Here is a 16,507-nt window from a genome sequence, read left to right on the forward strand (position 1 = left end):
TTGGCTTTTATTGAGACATGATTTTCGTCTTTTCATATAACTTATCTAATTAAAATATTCATCTTAGTTACCACAAAAAAGGAACATAGAAAATTGTATATACACAGTTGGGGACCAAAATACAAATGCAAGTCGAAGTCACTCCCCCTCCTGCCCGTGTTACTCATCCCACCAACAGCAGGGCCGCAGAGGGGGAAGAGGCAGCTCTGTTTAGTTCCTTCGTGTGTAGTGTAGCACAGAAAAATTGCACGAGTGTAACACCCTGGGCACCGAGAGGCTGGGAACGGAGCAAGTGCTTTTACCCTAGACTTTGCCTAGCCTGTGTCTCGTGGCAATATCCCTCCTCCCTTCCCTGCTGAGGACTGGTGCTCACACTCTTCTGGCTGTGCGGCTTTAGTGTCTGAGCAGGAGGAGGGAGAGATGTTGGCACCACTCATCACAGAGCAGAGTTAATTCAGACACTGACACGTCTGATCCTCTCCACAGCCCCCTCCCACGATCCAGCCAAGCTAAAATACTGACACAGTCAGCAAAGCCTTGAGCAAAGGGACTGCTCCGAGTGGGAAGGTACACCCAGTAACAGCAATGCTTTGGGCAGTACCCACATCTGAGTATTTAACTGTTGTATTAATTAAGCGGCAATTTAGTAGTGCCCAGGACCGTTCTTGGGCTTCATCCAGATCCTTTGCTCCACTGGGGCATGAACGCAATGCTAGACTTCCCTCCCCTCTGCCCCTACCCCAAGTACAAAGGAGAAATAAACGGTAGCACAACAGTCAGCAGAAGATAATATATTGTTATCTAATTAAAAATACAGCAAAATTAAATACAGCAAAATGCAAGAGTAAGGAGCCATTATTTTACAGCACAACACACACTGAAATGCTGCACGGTAACATTAAAGCATCTGGGACTGTAACAAACTTACAGCACACGAGAGTCTGAGAACACTTTTCCAAGACCTTCAAAATAAGAAGCAAACAGACCAAATAAACAAAAGACAGGCATTTGGGATGGTTAAAAACAAAAAACAAAACAAAAAAACAAACAAAACAAAAAAACAGAAACCAAAAGCATACAGGGATTTTTCTAAAGCCCTCCAGGGAGGTTTGCCCTGGTCAGCACACAGAAAAAACTCCGCTTGTTCAGTATTTTCCAGCCACGGAAAGCCAGAGGCAGAGCTTCAAGAGCTGCCACCAAGAACAGTATCCACTACCAGCACCTTTTCCACCCAGACAGCAAAGTCCTAGGGGAGCAAATATGGCTTGGAACAGGCAACTTTCTTCCTTTTCCCAATCCAGTCAGAGGCCGGAGCCATCACAGAGGCCGGCTCCCTCACTGCATGACCTGGGTCTAACCAGCTCCAGCCTCCACTTGCACTACCTCCAGGTAAGTTTGCTTTCAAGGCAGATTTAACCCACAAGCGGAAAAGCTCACCACAACAAGGCTTCACATTTAACAGCAAGTGCCTAGTAATGTCCATCTCCTCTGTCTCTGCTGCAGCCACAGTAAGTCCACCTGAAATCACACACCTAACACAACACCTGAACTTCCAGCACCCTCCCGTGCCTCCGGAGGAGCCATGCTCCAGGGCACCTCGTCACACTTCAACCAAGCCCAGCGGCAGGTTCGGCTAGGTCCCGTCTTACACTCTGTCCTTCCAGAGCTCCAGTTCCTCAGACACCAAGTATAACCAAGCATTTTGAACTTCTGCTATGAAGTACGCACACATTAAAAACAATGTTCCATTATTCACTTCCCTTCACCCCCAGGCAAGTGGTTTCAGGTTCAAAGATGAAAATTCTTGCTTTTCCTAAAGAGGGGGCAAAGGGAAAGGACAGGATTCAAGTACCAGCTTCCAAACTGGAAATAAATCCTTCCCAATTCCATGCAGAAAACAAGATAAAAGTATTCCTTCTTTCCACTAAAAGAGTCAAACTGATACCTTCATTGATATTTAAAAACTGTTTTCAGTTCCAGAGGCAGAGAAAACTAAGTCTCCTCCCTCAAAAAAAGAAAAAAAGAAGAAAAAAAGACTTAAAATGTTCATTGGAGCACAGCAAAATTTCTCCCCCAAACCCTCATAGTTTTATTCCCAGTAGGCAGCAGAAGACAACAGCAGCAGAGAAAGAGTCCCCAAAGGCTCTTGGCATCCCTGCACAACAACGCAAGCATCTGTACAAGATCTACAGTAACAGCAGAGAGAGGGTCGAGAGCTAAGGTTTTATTAACATACACAAGTAGAGAGCAAAGCCTCGGGACTTGATGCACTTGCCAATGGACCGATGAGCAGATAGGTCGCCAGTACCACCTGTCCCAGAGAGTCCAGGTGCAACTTTGGGCCCAGCAGGTACCAGATCACGAGGAAAGACTCCCTTGATAACCAGCATCCGCTCAGACAGACAGACTCCTGCCAGCTTGAGTCACAGAGAAAGGCTGGCCCTTGTACTGGAACGGGAGGGGGGAGAATACTGGGAGCGACATAAATAGTACCAGTGGGGGAAAGGAAGGGGGAAATATTAGTTAAAACCATTTTATAATTTATTAAGAGGTTAAATAGTAAATAGTCTCTGGATCTTCCACTCTCAGCAGGTGCCAAGACTTCACATTTTCTCATGTCTGGAGATTCTGTACACCCTTCTTTTGACAGAAGACAAGGCCAGAAACAGGATGTTAAGTGTAGAGGGGAGGGAGAAGGAAGGGGCTCGACACAGATAAAAGGACCGGAATAAAAGATAAAATACTGTGCTGTCATCTTGTGCAGATTGAAGCCTCTCCCAGCAGCTGCAGCCTCCGCAGAGTTCCAAGGAAAGGACCTGGGCCATTTGGGTACCTTCTCCCCCTTCAGTGCCACTCCCCCACGAGAGGGGAATTCCCAGCTCTGTGCTGCAAGCTTATCTTCGAGAGAACCTGTTTTTGAAAGCTTTGATCGTCTTTGCCATCATGGGTGCAATTTCTGTAACAGAGAAAGGGGGGAAAAAAATTCCAAGTGGCAGTCAGAGACTAGGAGAGCAGAGAGCGATTCAAAGCTGCAGCTCTGGCTAAGGAGATGCAAAGATAAGCTTTTCGCCTCACTGATGCCATAAGGACAGGCTGATACAGTCAGCACTGGGCAGGCGGGTGAACAAGACACACAGGAACAAAGCAGCTTCCTTAGATGCTCTCAGGACCTCTAGAAAGCCAGAGAGCAAACCTTTGTCTCCACACTGTGGCCCTCTACCTCAAAACTTTCCCTTATGCTTTTTCCTGTGCAAGAAGTTTGAACAGACTTTACCACCTCTCTTCAGGCAGAGAAGAGAGATCACCAACATCACCCTCCTGCATAACCTGGATTTAATCTTACTAGAATGCAGAGCAGATTTGTGCATTTGTGAAGGAGGAGCTACAGGAGACCACACAGATATTCTGCTGTTTGTACTTACTCTTCACTGGTGGTTTCCTCGGGTCATAGGAGGAGAAGGTGCTACCTGATGACGGGACAGAATGGGCACTGCTGGTGCTGGGCCCATCATAGGACTGTTCCTCATTCATACGAGAATGGCTTTTGCTAGATGTGTAGAGGACTGGTTTTATTCTGAAACACAAGGATGGGACATACAATTCAGTAAAGGAATTTGTGTGTTTTGATACAATTCTTTAGACACATGAGCCACATTTGTTAACAGCAGCATGACTGAGATCAGATGGAACCAGCACTAACCAGGATCTCCAGCAAACTTCCTAGCAAGAAAGAGGCTAATACAGTTGCAAGTTTCACTGCAAAAGGACCTCCCAGACACACCATTTCCTTTCCTGTGAGCCTCAAGGATATGGAGGTTCAGAGGGAACCTGGCAGGAACCCACAGGAAGAGTGCCCTAAACAGCAAGTGCTACTGGGAAACACTCACTTAGTCTTCTCTGGCAGAAGAGGTCCTCCAGTTCCAAACTTCTCCTGTCTTCTCCGTACATCCCGAGGGGGCTTTGCTGCAGAGTTCACAAATGCCATCTTGGCCACTCTGCCTGCAGGTGAGAAGAGGGAAACATTGCTTGGATCCAGCTTACTACAAAGGAGGCTCCACAGTACTTGTCTCATTATAGCTAGTTCCAATGACTTCTTCCTAGTCCTTCCATTCCAAAGCTCAGGCGATAGCCTTCTCCCTAAGGGGTGAGCCTCCTACGGTCACAACACTGGTTGTGAGAAATCAGACTGATCATGTCAGTAGCTCTCATTATGTTCATTGAGAGGGTAGGAATGCTTTTTCCTAGTGCATACTTCAGTATTCTTCAACCTCAGCATGAAGAAGCCACTCTAGGAGAACAGGAGGTATCTCCACAGCCCTTCATGTTCCTGTTGCAAAAAATATTCCACTGTCTGTTCTGCATGGACAACACTTCAGATGAGATCTAAAGCCTGCTAAGTCATTTGCAAAGGCCACTACATAAAGAACAGAGGTTTGAGCAACACCTAAATTGGACAGCATTCAAACCAGCCACTCAAAGACCTTCTACACCTTCCGCCCAACGCAAAGACTTCCCCCAGCCAGCATTCCCCAAATCCTCTGTCCCCAGGTCATTCAGTCCTATTTTACCTTTGGGCTTGTTGGCATGAGCCGAGCCAATGTTCCGTGCTAGCATGAGCAGCCGCTGCTCTCGTGCATCGTGAAGTCGAAGGTACATTTCCCGCCAGGATTCAAACTCTTCTGGCTTCTCGTTCTTGAAGTCTCGGAGACAGTGATTGTGCCACAGCTGATCTGTGTCCTCAATTAAAACCTGAAAAAACCCTACACATTAGCTGGGATCCCTCCTGACACCTTTGAGCTCTTATCCCCCAGCACAGGTATCAGTCCCTCTCCTTCAGCACCAGCTAGCTCCAATATCACCGGAATACCATCAAGGGAAATATGGCCTGGGGGCCAGCTTGCAGCAAGAGATGGGCAGATGGCAAATCCAAGAACTTGGGACTCTAGCAAAAGCCACCTCTTCTTGTAAAGAACATTGTTCTTTACCATTCTGCTATTCCAGTCAAGGAGAGAACGTCACTCCCACATGTCAGCATCCCTTCCCCAGGCGAGCGCACTCACATGATTACATTCCTCAATGCGATACAGCTGCTCTGGGGTGCATCTCTCTAACACTGGCTCCAGCACCGAGAAAGGGACACCACCCACTTCATAGATTGCTAGGGAAAAGGAAGATGCACAGAGTATTTATCCTACTGAAATGCAGTGGAACAACAGCAACGCTGCATGCTACTACACAACGTGAGGAGGGGAAAGGAACTGTAGGTATAAGAGTTCAAGTGGGTCAGTAGGCACCAAGCTAAGAAGTCAGACGTGTATGTCCCTTTGCAAGGCTCTATTTACCATCAGTTCCAGTACTTTATCACTCCCTAGAAGCGTGCTGGGCTACTGATTCCGGCAGCACTCAAGTTAATGAGACCTCTCCCCCATATTAGTTAACTTGCCTTGTAACAAGGACTACTGTTTGAACGTTCAAAGCCAGGTGCTGCTGGGATATATACAAACAAGTTACCAAGACTTCAGGAGAAACAGAGATCAGTATATTTGCATGGCAACATGACTTTAAAACTGATCAGGAAAGGTACTCACAGTCAATGTTGTTACTGAGGACTCTGATACACTGCTCATACAGAGACATCATCTTTGGGAGGTAGGCAGTTTTAGAGCCCGAATACACTTGCATCTTTGAATTCAACCTGCGGCCTGTAAAACCAGCCTCGCTCTCTTCAACTGGTGAGGACAGTGCTGTAAAAAGAAAGATTTTGGGTAAGGAGGGAAGGAAGAAAAGAGGAGCCCACTCTGATGAATGGCACAGGAGACAAGCAAAACACAGACACCCAGAAGCAATCTTTAAGGCCAAGTCTTCTTTAAGAGACCTGCAACTTGCAAATCAGCTCAGGAAGGGCAAGTCCAAAGCACAAGCTTTGAGAAGGGTCAGCAATGGATCTTCCTAACTTCTACTAGAGCACATGGAGGGGGGAACAAGCCACCTTCTTCTGAAAGCCAGTCCCTGGGCATGATGAGAGGCAGGATGCTATAACCCCAGCATAAGGCAAATTAGAGACAGACAGCCAATGAGTCTATACAGCTCTACTGCTATCCTCCTTTCTACAGGAGTTGAACCCAGCCAGCATCCACTCCCTCCCACAAACAGCAGCCACAGCCCATGTCAACCCCATCTTCCCGTCCAGCACCCACCTTTCCTTTTCGTCTGGGAGCAGGTGATGGACTCGATTGAGGGAAGAGGGCGGTAGTTGGCCTGGATCGGGGGCAGTGGGATGTCTGGTAACGTTGGCACCACATCTATAAGTATCTGGAAGGAGAGGATGTGCACACAACTAAACAAAGAATACAGGAGAACATTACATCCTGCCAGCGTACAAACTGCACTGAACTGTTTTTTGTTTGATATTTTAAATAAGGCACACAGTGCTGATCAGCCGGCACCAGGAAATAGCCCCAGGGCAAGGCTGCACTTCAGCCACATAACTGTGACTCTGTCTAGGCTGGCAACACGGAGCCAAAATTCAGGATCCGAATCACTCGGCACTCTCCAATAAGAGCCATCCACATCTTAGCCTACTAAGTTCAGTGCTAAAGGGCTCTGGCAAGAAGCCAAGTCAGATTAATGATGCAAAGAACTGGAGAAAACAACAGAAGAGAAAGCTGACAGAACCATCTCCTTGACCCCAAACACGCATTTTCACATTTTGTCTCTTCTCCTCCTCCCCTGCAAAAAAACCTCAGTAGTGGTGAGGAGGAGAGGGGTACCTCACAAACTGGGGGAAATCTAGAATTTTGTTATAAAGTACTTTTTATTATAATGAATGGCAAATTAGGATTTTAAAATAGCGTTAAGATTATAAAAAACACTTTTTGAAGAGTAAACTGTTTCAAAGTTGAGTATGAAAGATTACACAGTAAAGCTCTAAAACTTAGTCCTGATTTATATACACAGCCCTTGCACCCTTGTGATAATGAACATATACAGGAACATTATTCATTTTTCAGGCTTTCACAAAAGAAGGTCAGGCTTCTAGCACAAGCTGCATTAGTAGCATGAGTTCTCCTATTTCTTTACCACTTCTGGAGACCAAAACGTTAACAAAACTGCACTACAGATAAAAATAGCAAGAACGAATGTCAATTTTAGAGAAGCATGAATACTTGAGAAGAGAGATATGGTAACCTTTGTAGTAGGCAGAGATGCCCTGCACATTAGGCAGGGCTCTAACTTTTCACATTCCTAAAGACATTTTGCATGCTAAACATATATATCGCATCCAATATCTCAAAGTAAAGCTTGTTTTCTTTGAGTATTTAGCTGGAGAAGTTCTCTTACTCTCCCCTTCCTTGAATAAACAGGGTTTTGTCTATTCATTTCTTTGTTTCTCCCTCTTCACCTTTCTAGCAAAGTTACATTCTAACAGTGCAGTGCGATGCCTGCGAGGGTGCACTACGGAGCAGGGCATTAGGAGAGACACTGTGTCTCCTAGCAGGAATCAGGAGTCATGGGCTTAGACATGGATAGGACACCACAAGCACGATGCAGAACTCAGCCCAACACCTCAAAGGGGAAAACTGATAAGCCCCAGACAGCAGAGGACCGAGAGCAGCAGGTCTCACCTCCTTTGTTCAATTTCAGATCCTTCAAAATCTTACCCTGTTTGGTTTAGGAGGCTCTGGTAGTTTCTTCTCCGCCTTTTTCTCACTTGTCCGCTTGTGGCTTGGGCTCTTTCGACTTGAGCTTGAGCTCTTGGTACTGGCTTTGGATCCGTTCTGCTTGCTGTGCCCTCGATCTTTCTCCCTGACTGACACAGTGGGTTTGGCCACTTTCTTTTTCTTTTTCTGAGGCTGATCATAGCTGAGATAAGACTCAAAGGACATTGTAGGTTGCTCAAATTCATCCTCCACTTCCCCCTCCCCAAAACTTGAGGAAAAGCCCATAGATTTTTTGTCCGCATCAGAGGCCTTGTGTTTTCCCTCTGAAGTTTTTAAGCTCCCAGAAATCCCCTTTTCTTTACTCCTATTTGAGGAGTCGCTCTCAGCTTTCCGTTTCTCCCGCTCTGTGGTAGAGGTCTCCAGGCTCAGCTTGGATTTTTCCAATTTGCTTTTCTCAGAGTCCCGATGTTTTTGCTTCTTAACATGGTTGTCCAAAGACTCTTCCAAGTGTGACTGCATATGCAACTTCTCCTTTCTGGAGGTGCCACTTTCCCGGTTCTTCTCCTTCTTGGTGCCATCTGACATCCTCTGCTTCTCCTTGCTGCCCCCTGCCACTGGGGCTTCTCGGAGCTGCTCTTTAAAAGAGGCCTTGTGCAATCTTTCTGGGCTGAAGGCAGAGGTCCTGTCTTCCCCTTTGCCATCAAGTCGCTGCTTCTCCTTGTGAGAAGACTTGTGCTCTTTGCTTCGACTCGGGTTCCCTTTGTCGTGGAACTCGACAGGATTTCTCTCCCGGCTTCCCCCCACCTTGTCCTGAAAGCTGTGGCCTTTGCTGGCTTTCCGATGAAATACTGTCTGTTCTTCCTGCTCCTCAGAGGCATAAGGGTCCGTGTACATATCCTGAGGGCTCTCACTTGGCTCAGGTGACACAGCTTGTCCATAGTCCGAGTACTCCTGATCTGAGGAGAGCACTGGGGAAGATCTGCCCCAACTCTTACCCTCTTGGCTGCTATAGCCATAAGTCTGATGGGCTCTCTCAGACCCAGGATACCTCTTGGGCTTCTTTTCCCTATGATTTGGACTATAGGACTGGCTGCAGGAAGGCTGGAAAGGCTCTGAATAGTCCTGGTCAGGTTCCTCATCCTCTCTGGGGGAAGCTTCTCGTTGTCTTTTCCTTGAGCTGCTCCTCTCATAGTCACGGTCTTCAGAATCTAGATTATTTCTAAAGGAATAAGAAAACAAAATAGTTAGTCTGAAACTTCCAAATAGGAATCAAGAGAGCCACTTCCCATGGACTGTATGAATGGGACCCTCTCTTACAGGGGACTAAGGCTTTGTTTGGTAGTTTTGTCACAAGAATACCACTAGTTCTCCTTGGCACAGCAGCATTCAGGGATTCAGAAACAGAACTTCTGGTGCAGGAAGCGATTAAGCATTTGTTAGGACTAGAAACTTCCCAGTTCATTGCGCAAGTGGAGAGAGATGCTTACAGAGACTCCTCCATGCCTACAAACTCCTGACTGTGTGGTGTACATGGGACACATGCTCCCTAATTCACAAGCTAAGCATGCAAGGGTACCACAGCCATCACAATTACCACGAATAACTGGGTCTTTGTCATCCATGTCTGTAAGATCTCTTTGCTGCATTCAACACAGCTGTTACTGCAACGTGTTTGCTAGCATTAACTTTCGGTTTCCATACCATTTTTGCACTTCTTAAAGTCTTATTTCATAGCAAGCCACTTCCTTTACATGGGTCTACAACTTCTCCTTAGCATCATAAAATGGGAAGCAAGCTGATTACATCTCTCGCTTTATTAGGGGCACTTTTTGGCATCTACTGTTAATCTTTCCATCAAACTGCAGCTTCCTGAAAGTCAGCCCCTACCTCCACTCAAAACTGCCACTGTCAGCAACCCAGTGCTCTGCGGCTAGCGCAGGCAGGAAGTTTACTCCACAACAAGGCAAAATGCCATGCAGAGTTAGTACACTTGTGTTACAAGTTCTTCCAGAGCCTTCACTTGTTCCCGTGGTCAGAGAAGTTTATAATCTCCTCCATTGCAAAATATAGCACAGTTTATCCAGCAAGACAATCCAGCAGGTTCACTTACCTGTCTACCTCTTGGGAAACTGGCACCAGCTTTTTCCACCTGGCTACGAGGTTCTTCGCAAAGTCTCCAACGAGCTCATGTTTCCGTAAGCCATTCACAGTCTTTCCAACACCCGTCTCCTTCATGAGAGAGTCAAGACATTAATTCGTCTTTGCAAAACAGTCAGCATTCTTGTCACTGCCAAAGCTTCTGCAGGATGACCAAAGTTAACCTGCTATCTGTTGCTACTAGATAGAAGTAAACCTCCTGAGCTAACAGCAAAGGTATCACATGTAATTTAGTATGTTTACAGCAAACATTTTGTTTACATTGTTAGTATTGTACTGTTTAGTTCTATAGATCAAAGAAGACAGAACTCTGCATTAGTCAAACATCAGTTATTTGGTTTAATAGACCAAGTTATTATTTACCATAATTGCTGATAAGTTTGAAGACCAAAGTAAGTCACTAATACTTTCAGGGATTAGCACTTCATTTCTAAATTCATGCAGCTTCAGTCATCATTAGGGACTGTTTTGGTTCTCATATCCTGATCAAGTTTTAAGCTTTTGGAGGAATTTCCAATGACAAACTGTCTCCTGCTATTTTACATTTGCTCTGACACGCTCCTTCCCCCTCTTATCTTGCAGAAATTCTGTGCCCGGAATTTCTAGAGCCCTCATCACAATCATGTTTATGACACTGTTTTGTAGCAGGTGGCCAAGGCATTATGTTCTACTCCCGGGAAAGCAGCATTTCCGTGGCAAACAGTTATTCCGTAACTTGACAGACATGATGAAAGCGTAAGAGATTTCATGGCTCTTACCACAAGAATGTCAACTGTGATGGGCAACTCAGACAGCCTCTTCAGACTTTTCAGCAGCTGCAGAGACAAGAAGGAAAGCGTTCAGACTTGTCATACTAAGCCACACACTGTGATTAGAAAGGAAAAAAATTCTGCACTGCATGAGAGCTTGTTAGAAAGATCCAAGTGGCAGACAGCTGTTATCTTGCTCCAAATCAAGCTCCTAAGAAGCTGAGCACATGAGGGCCAATTGTAAAGAAATTAACATCTCTTTGCCTAAGAGGGACCCTCTGAGAATCTTAAAACGCATTCAAATATTAATGCTTTCTTCACAGAGGACTGGAACTTAACTTTGGCTTAAAGAATCAATAGAGACACATTACACAGCTTTGTTGCACACCAAGCTAAAGAAAGGACTTGGAAGCTTGTGACTCTCAGAAGGCGGTGCTCAAAGTCACATCCTTTGGTGGGGGGGGGGGGGGGGAGTCCTTTCTGAAGTTTTGCGAACTAGATCCTCATGGAAGGAGGGTTTCTAGATGCTCTTGAAGATCTAGATGCCTGATCTCCTGTGCCAGACCCTCCACTGGGGCAGGGTTGCTGACAGTCTCTCTCCTCACAACTACAATCTGTGCTATCTACCAGAAAGACAACTGACCCATTCCAGAACCACTGCCTGTAGCCCCACTTCTGCTCCCTTCCCTTCACCACACACCAGTGAAGAATATTTCATATGCACCCTGCCAAGCGGGGCACTGCCGGTTCGGGTACACCAAGCTGCTCCACGTGCCAGGGAGAGAAGAGGAACCCTTTCCAACTTGCACCCGCAACAAGAAGAGCGGTTGCTGGTGAAGGGGAGGTACTTGTACCTCTGCCACCTAGCCAGTTTGAGAGATTGCTTCACCAAGACGTCTGTAGCTTTTTTAGCTGCAGTAAAGGACCCAGCACAGATCTAACGGTACCACTGCCCCTCACATTACTTCCTGCATCACGGCGATAGCCACAGATCAGCCTAATCAGCGTTCCCGTTGTTAGAGCACCTACGGGCCAGCGTGGTTCAGCACCGCTGCGCTATGTGCCGTACAGAGGGCTCTCCCTGACCCAGAAGATCTTCTCTTTAAAACACTGTACTCATGCTCAAATTAGCACTCTGTTGGCATAAGCTCTTTCAATCAATCCCTGCTTCCACCATGCAAGGGTCAAAGAGGTTTAGAGTGACTTTTGAAGGAAATAACTTCTCTTAACATGTTTGAAGAGTGCTATAACTTTCAGAGAGTACTCCTTGACAGAGAGATAAGGGTTCGTCTCGCTTATGCAGAACTATACAATGGTTTCTGTTCACCGGCAGCCACTGCCCCACCTCTGTTATATTTAGGACTTTGTTACCAAGGCTGAAGGCTTGTTTTTTCCTTGTTGTTTTGGATCAGTTAAACATTTTGATACCAACAATAACTGTTTTTCAGCACTCTGGAGCTGGGATGCTGATGAGGATGTAGCACCTCTAGAACTGCTACAAACAACAGCAAAATAGGTCTTAAAACCTCTATCCTTGCAACTGCAGACACCTGTTAGCGCAGAGACTGCCCCACATTCATGGGATCTGGTGCAGGTAACACATTCATGCTCAGCACTGTACCATCTAGCTCAACTGATAGTAGAGGGGAAGCCAATTGAGCTAAAAATCCTGAAGTCCTTTCAGTTTTCCAGAACTGCTGTGACTTGCCAGAACTGTTGCTCAACAAACCCACTTGCAAGCCAAGACGCCAAACGGATGCAGCAGAGGTGCAGACACAGCCCATCTCTACTGCCTTATCCCGAGCTGCCACAGCAGAGCCTACCAAAGCTGATGGGTCAGGCTCCTTTTGGGAAGCTCTGGGTGGCCAAGATCCTTCTGGCACCAGCAGTGCAGGGATTTGGACTAGCACACGCAAAGCCCTTGTTGGAAAGAAGGGGGCAGGAATGGAGAGAAAGAAGGATGGATCTTGTGATTAGATAGAGTAAAAGTTGGGCAATATTAAAACAATAACTTCTGTGAGCTGGTCACCTTCCTAGAGAGGGCTTTCACAGCTTATAAAATCCTACCTTAAGAGTAACAGAAAACACCTTCTGTTATCCTTAATGCCATCCCAATAGTTTTCTAGTTACACCCCACTGTAGCATCTTCAACAACTCTCTTTGCTGTTTTGCTATTTGTTGCCTTCAGGGTTGAATTTCAACATGAAAAGTGCTATTCTCAACTGAGTTCATCTGAATATTTTGTACACACAGGGAAAACTGACTGTGGTTTGAGACCAGAGGACCCACACAGCTGATCTACCATACTGCTCATTGGGACTGGCTTATTCCACCCCATTGCAGTCAATGGTCGGAAACCTCCGTGCATCTTAAAAAGCAGAGCTCTTTCCGATCTTGGTAGCTAAGTTAACGCGATGGCTTTCTGAAACGTCACCATACATTTACTCTTGCCTATCAGGCAAAGCGTGCCTAAGTGTCACTTCACCAAGCTTTTATGCCTGCACATTCATTAGAAATGTTAGTGCAATTTGGAGTTCAGCAGATTTTCCAGCCAAGTTGTAAACCTCAAAATGCCACTGTCAGGAAACAAGGAATTTCTGTTACCTGCGTCAGCAGTGACACCTTAGATTGTCAGATAAGCATATTAAAAACTGCACTTATTGACACTGTTCAAGTGGAACAGAGCCCAGCAGCATCTGGGTAGGAAGATATTTGGAAGCTGTGTTTGTACAGCATGGCAAAACCCTGCTTTGCCTATAACCTCTGTGGGCCACAGGTCCAGTCGTACACGAGACCACAAGGCAAGACAATGACGCAACGAGGCTTAAGAACTTGTATTAAACATTTCCTATGGAAGCTAGCTGATATAGTACACTCTGTTGCTTTCAGCTGAAATCAGCCAAGCAGGCTCAAATCTGACAGCTCATCTCAGAAATAACTATGATCCTACAAATGTTATGAGAAAAAGGAAGCCAGGTAGAAGACAAAGTTTATGAAGGGGCTTGCATCTTACTAGACACCAGAAAAAACACATACAAGAAAGCTCTTCTAAAACACCCTGGTGCAGAGTAAAGTTTCAGTCAATCAGCCACAAGACACGAATAAGAACGTGACTTTGTTAATTCCAGTGCCAACAGAGTCTCATTTAACTTGGGTGGATTATTTTCTTTTTCTAAAAGAAGTTAGCCAGACCGTTACAATGCTAACAACACACACTAATATCAGATTACTACAGCATGGCCTGGCCCCATCCTCTTCATGAAGATTTTCTCTTGTTCACAATTCTCTCACCCTCTCTCTTCCCCCAGAAGAGGAGCAGTCCCAAAGCAGAGTTTGCACCTTCTCTACTGGAAAAGGTGATTGTTTCCAAACCATGAAAACAGCATCCAAAGTGTCATACCGTTCTGTGCCAGCAGCCCAGCTTTCCCTCAAAATAATATTAATACTTAACACCTTTCAGCAAGGCAATTTACAGTCCTACACAATAGTGGGAAAATACTGGTCTTTCACATCACTGATAAGATGTTTCAAAAGGACAGGGCAAGAAAACTCAGATTTGTAATGGTGTTGCAACATACGGGTAGCACTCAAAGATGCTGCGGATAAGTCTTGCCGACATGGTAAAGCTGTAACTGCTACAGAGCTGCTGTGTAAAGAATTATAGCAAAAGAGCAGAAAGCCATTTTCTAACAAATGAACGAGCTCAAAAAGACATGTGATCTATCAACAACATAAAATAGCAACTAAATCTGAGTCTAAGAACACTAACACTACCAAGGATAGAGTTTAAAGGGTGTCAGAAATGAAAAGGCGTAGGCCACAGGTTCTTTCGCCTGGTGGGGGAAAAAAAAAAAAAAAAAAAAGAGAGAGAGAAGAAGAAGGTTTAAAGTCACTATTATAGCTGGTAACAGCTTGCTAATGCTAAACACCTCTTTCTCCCCTCCTTGCAAAACCACAGAGAATCAACCGAGAAAAAAGAGAAAGAAATGATTTAACACTGCAAGGTTACTGGAGGAAAAGTCAGCCAGTGCAAATACTGCCCAAAGACTTACAAAGCCTCAGAAACACAGACGGGCCGTCACCGCCCCAAGTTTACACAAGGGTCAGGAAAAAGGGAGCAATGATACTCTGTTCACAGTATGCTGAGCAGATATTTGAAATCTCGTGCATGCTCTGAGCACCAAGGAGCCCCAAACCCCCCTGGACGTGGTGGCTTCTCTGCAATCACCCAGTTCCACTTTGGGGTGCAGGGTCCCACCAGCTAAACCCTCCTAGTCTTGGCTGAGAGGGTGAGAAAAAAGAATCAGAACTTGAGCTCAATTCTAATTCCAAGTTTCAGATTACTGTTTTCAGTTGCTGTCAGCGGTTATCAAGCAGCAGATGTAGCCAAACACTAAACAGGTTTCAAGCACAAGCGCAGAGCAGGGCAATGGGCACGGAGAAGCCTCTCGGCTACACCCGCTGCTGGCTGGGGACAGCAACAGACACCGTCCGTCCCGCGTGGAGATGGGCTAAAGGCATTAGCCACTTCCCCAAGGCCAAAGAGGGAATCCAAAGCCAGGGCCCGAATTAAAACCGGGGAACTCCTCGCGCTGCCCGCGCCTCTCCCGAGAGCGGAGCCGCATGGTGGCATCGCCCTGGCGCCTGGCGCTCCCCGTCATCGCCAGCCCGGGATCGCGCACGCAAGATCGCCCGAGACTCCACAGCGCTCTCCACCATCAGCCCATCGCCGGGACAGGGCTCTCTGCCAGCGAGAACTTCTCCTAGCTCGGCCGAGTTACCTGTTTCACAGGCAGCATTTCGCCTACGTGCAACGAAGGGAAAAAGGAAAACAAAAAACAAAACAAAACAAAAAAACCCCAAGACAACCCAAATCACAGGAGACCTCCGGCGCCGGCCTAGCGGCCCAACCCAGAGCGTCTTTACCGGCAGCTCGGGGCGCCCCAGCGGGGGGAACCGACCAAAGCCGCCCCAGCCCCGCGGCGAGGCCCCGGGCGCCCCCCGGCTCGGGGGCCTCCAGCCGGCGGGCCGAGGCCGCGGGAGCACCGGGGCGGCCCCCGCCGGCGCTGCCCGCTGCCCCCAGCCCCGGCCCCGCGGGGGAGGGCAGGCCCGGCGCGGCGCGGCCCTTCTCCGCGGCCCCTCGCGGGGCGGCCCCCGCCTTCCCGCAGGCCCCGCCGGGCAGGGGGATCCCCGGCCCCCGGCCCCGCCGCCGCCCCCCGTCACCTTCTTCGGCTCCGAGCTGCCCGCCAGTCGCGACTGCAGCTTGCCCACAACTTCCAGCACCGACTCCGCCATTTTTACTGCTGGACAGGCCGCGGCGGCGGAAGCGGCTTCACCGCCCGCTGGCCGCGCGGCGCTTCTCCGCCACCGCCGCCATCTTGGCTCCGGGCAGGAAGCGGAAATCGCGCAGCGACTCCCCCGACCGCCGGCAGCCATGGCGGGTGCGGGCAAGGCCCCGACGGGGCCATCTTGGGGCCTGGCGCGGCACAGCTGTGGCGGGAGGCAGCGCCATCTTGGGTGCTGGCAGGGCGCTGCTTGAGAGGTTTTCCCACACGCGTGGCGGCTTGTGTCTCCGTGTCGCACCGGGGCCCTCTCTAGTCGGCCACCACGACGCGTGCTAGAGCCTTGCGCCGAGCCTGATGGGCTCAGGGAGCTGTAAGGGTCCATGTCCCTCAGCCTGACATCCCCTTGGCCCGGCAGCCCCTCATCTCGAGGTCCCTCGGACCAACGTCGCCCCAGACCAACATCCCCTCTGTGGCCAGAGCTGCTCGTAGCAGGGCAGACCCCAACCCGCTCTGGTCTTGCCGGTCCCTTCCCGGGCAAACCACCCTCGACAGGTGCCCACAACCACAGCCGCCGACGCAGACCGGTTCCCGGGCATCCCCGGTCCTTCAGAAACCAGGCCAGGATTTTGATTCTCCTATCAGACACTTAACACTT

At 47.9% G+C, this 16,507-nt stretch overlaps 1 protein-coding gene across 1 annotated transcript; it reads right to left on the reverse strand.

Moving 5' to 3' along the window:
* Positions 1-776: 776 nt before the first annotated feature.
* ELOA (elongin A) lies at positions 777-15,923 on the reverse strand. The gene is made up of 11 exons (XM_067311451.1): positions 15,791-15,923; positions 10,577-10,633; positions 9,772-9,890; positions 7,662-8,880; positions 6,198-6,312; positions 5,589-5,744; positions 5,061-5,158; positions 4,569-4,749; positions 3,888-3,999; positions 3,423-3,574; positions 777-2,956 (listed from the first exon to the last, which is right to left on the reverse strand). The coding sequence occupies exons 1-11, from the start codon at positions 15,860-15,862 to the stop codon at positions 2,895-2,897; spliced, it is 2,343 nt and encodes a 780-aa protein (XP_067167552.1). The 5' UTR covers positions 15,863-15,923; the 3' UTR covers positions 777-2,894.
* Positions 15,924-16,507: the final 584 nt, after the last annotated feature.

This window comes from Apteryx mantelli, chromosome 27 (assembly GCF_036417845.1).
Source record: "Apteryx mantelli isolate bAptMan1 chromosome 27, bAptMan1.hap1, whole genome shotgun sequence".
NCBI classification, from domain to species: domain Eukaryota; kingdom Metazoa; phylum Chordata; class Aves; order Apterygiformes; family Apterygidae; genus Apteryx; species Apteryx mantelli.

Bases quoted from the DNA above. Each gene is read 5' to 3' on its own strand.
- ELOA (XM_067311451.1), bottom strand. From the start codon at position 15,862: ATGGCGGAGTCGGTGCTGGAAGTTGTGGGCAAGCTGCAGTCGCGACTG. The intron at 4,750-5,060 runs GTGAGTGCGCTC...GGGTTTTTTCAG, and splicing joins GCATTGAGGAATGTAATCAT to GTTTTAATTGAGGACACAGA. The intron at 3,575-3,887 runs GTGAGTGTTTCC...CTTGTGTTTCAG, and splicing joins CTTCTGCCAGAGAAGACTAA to AATAAAACCAGTCCTCTACA.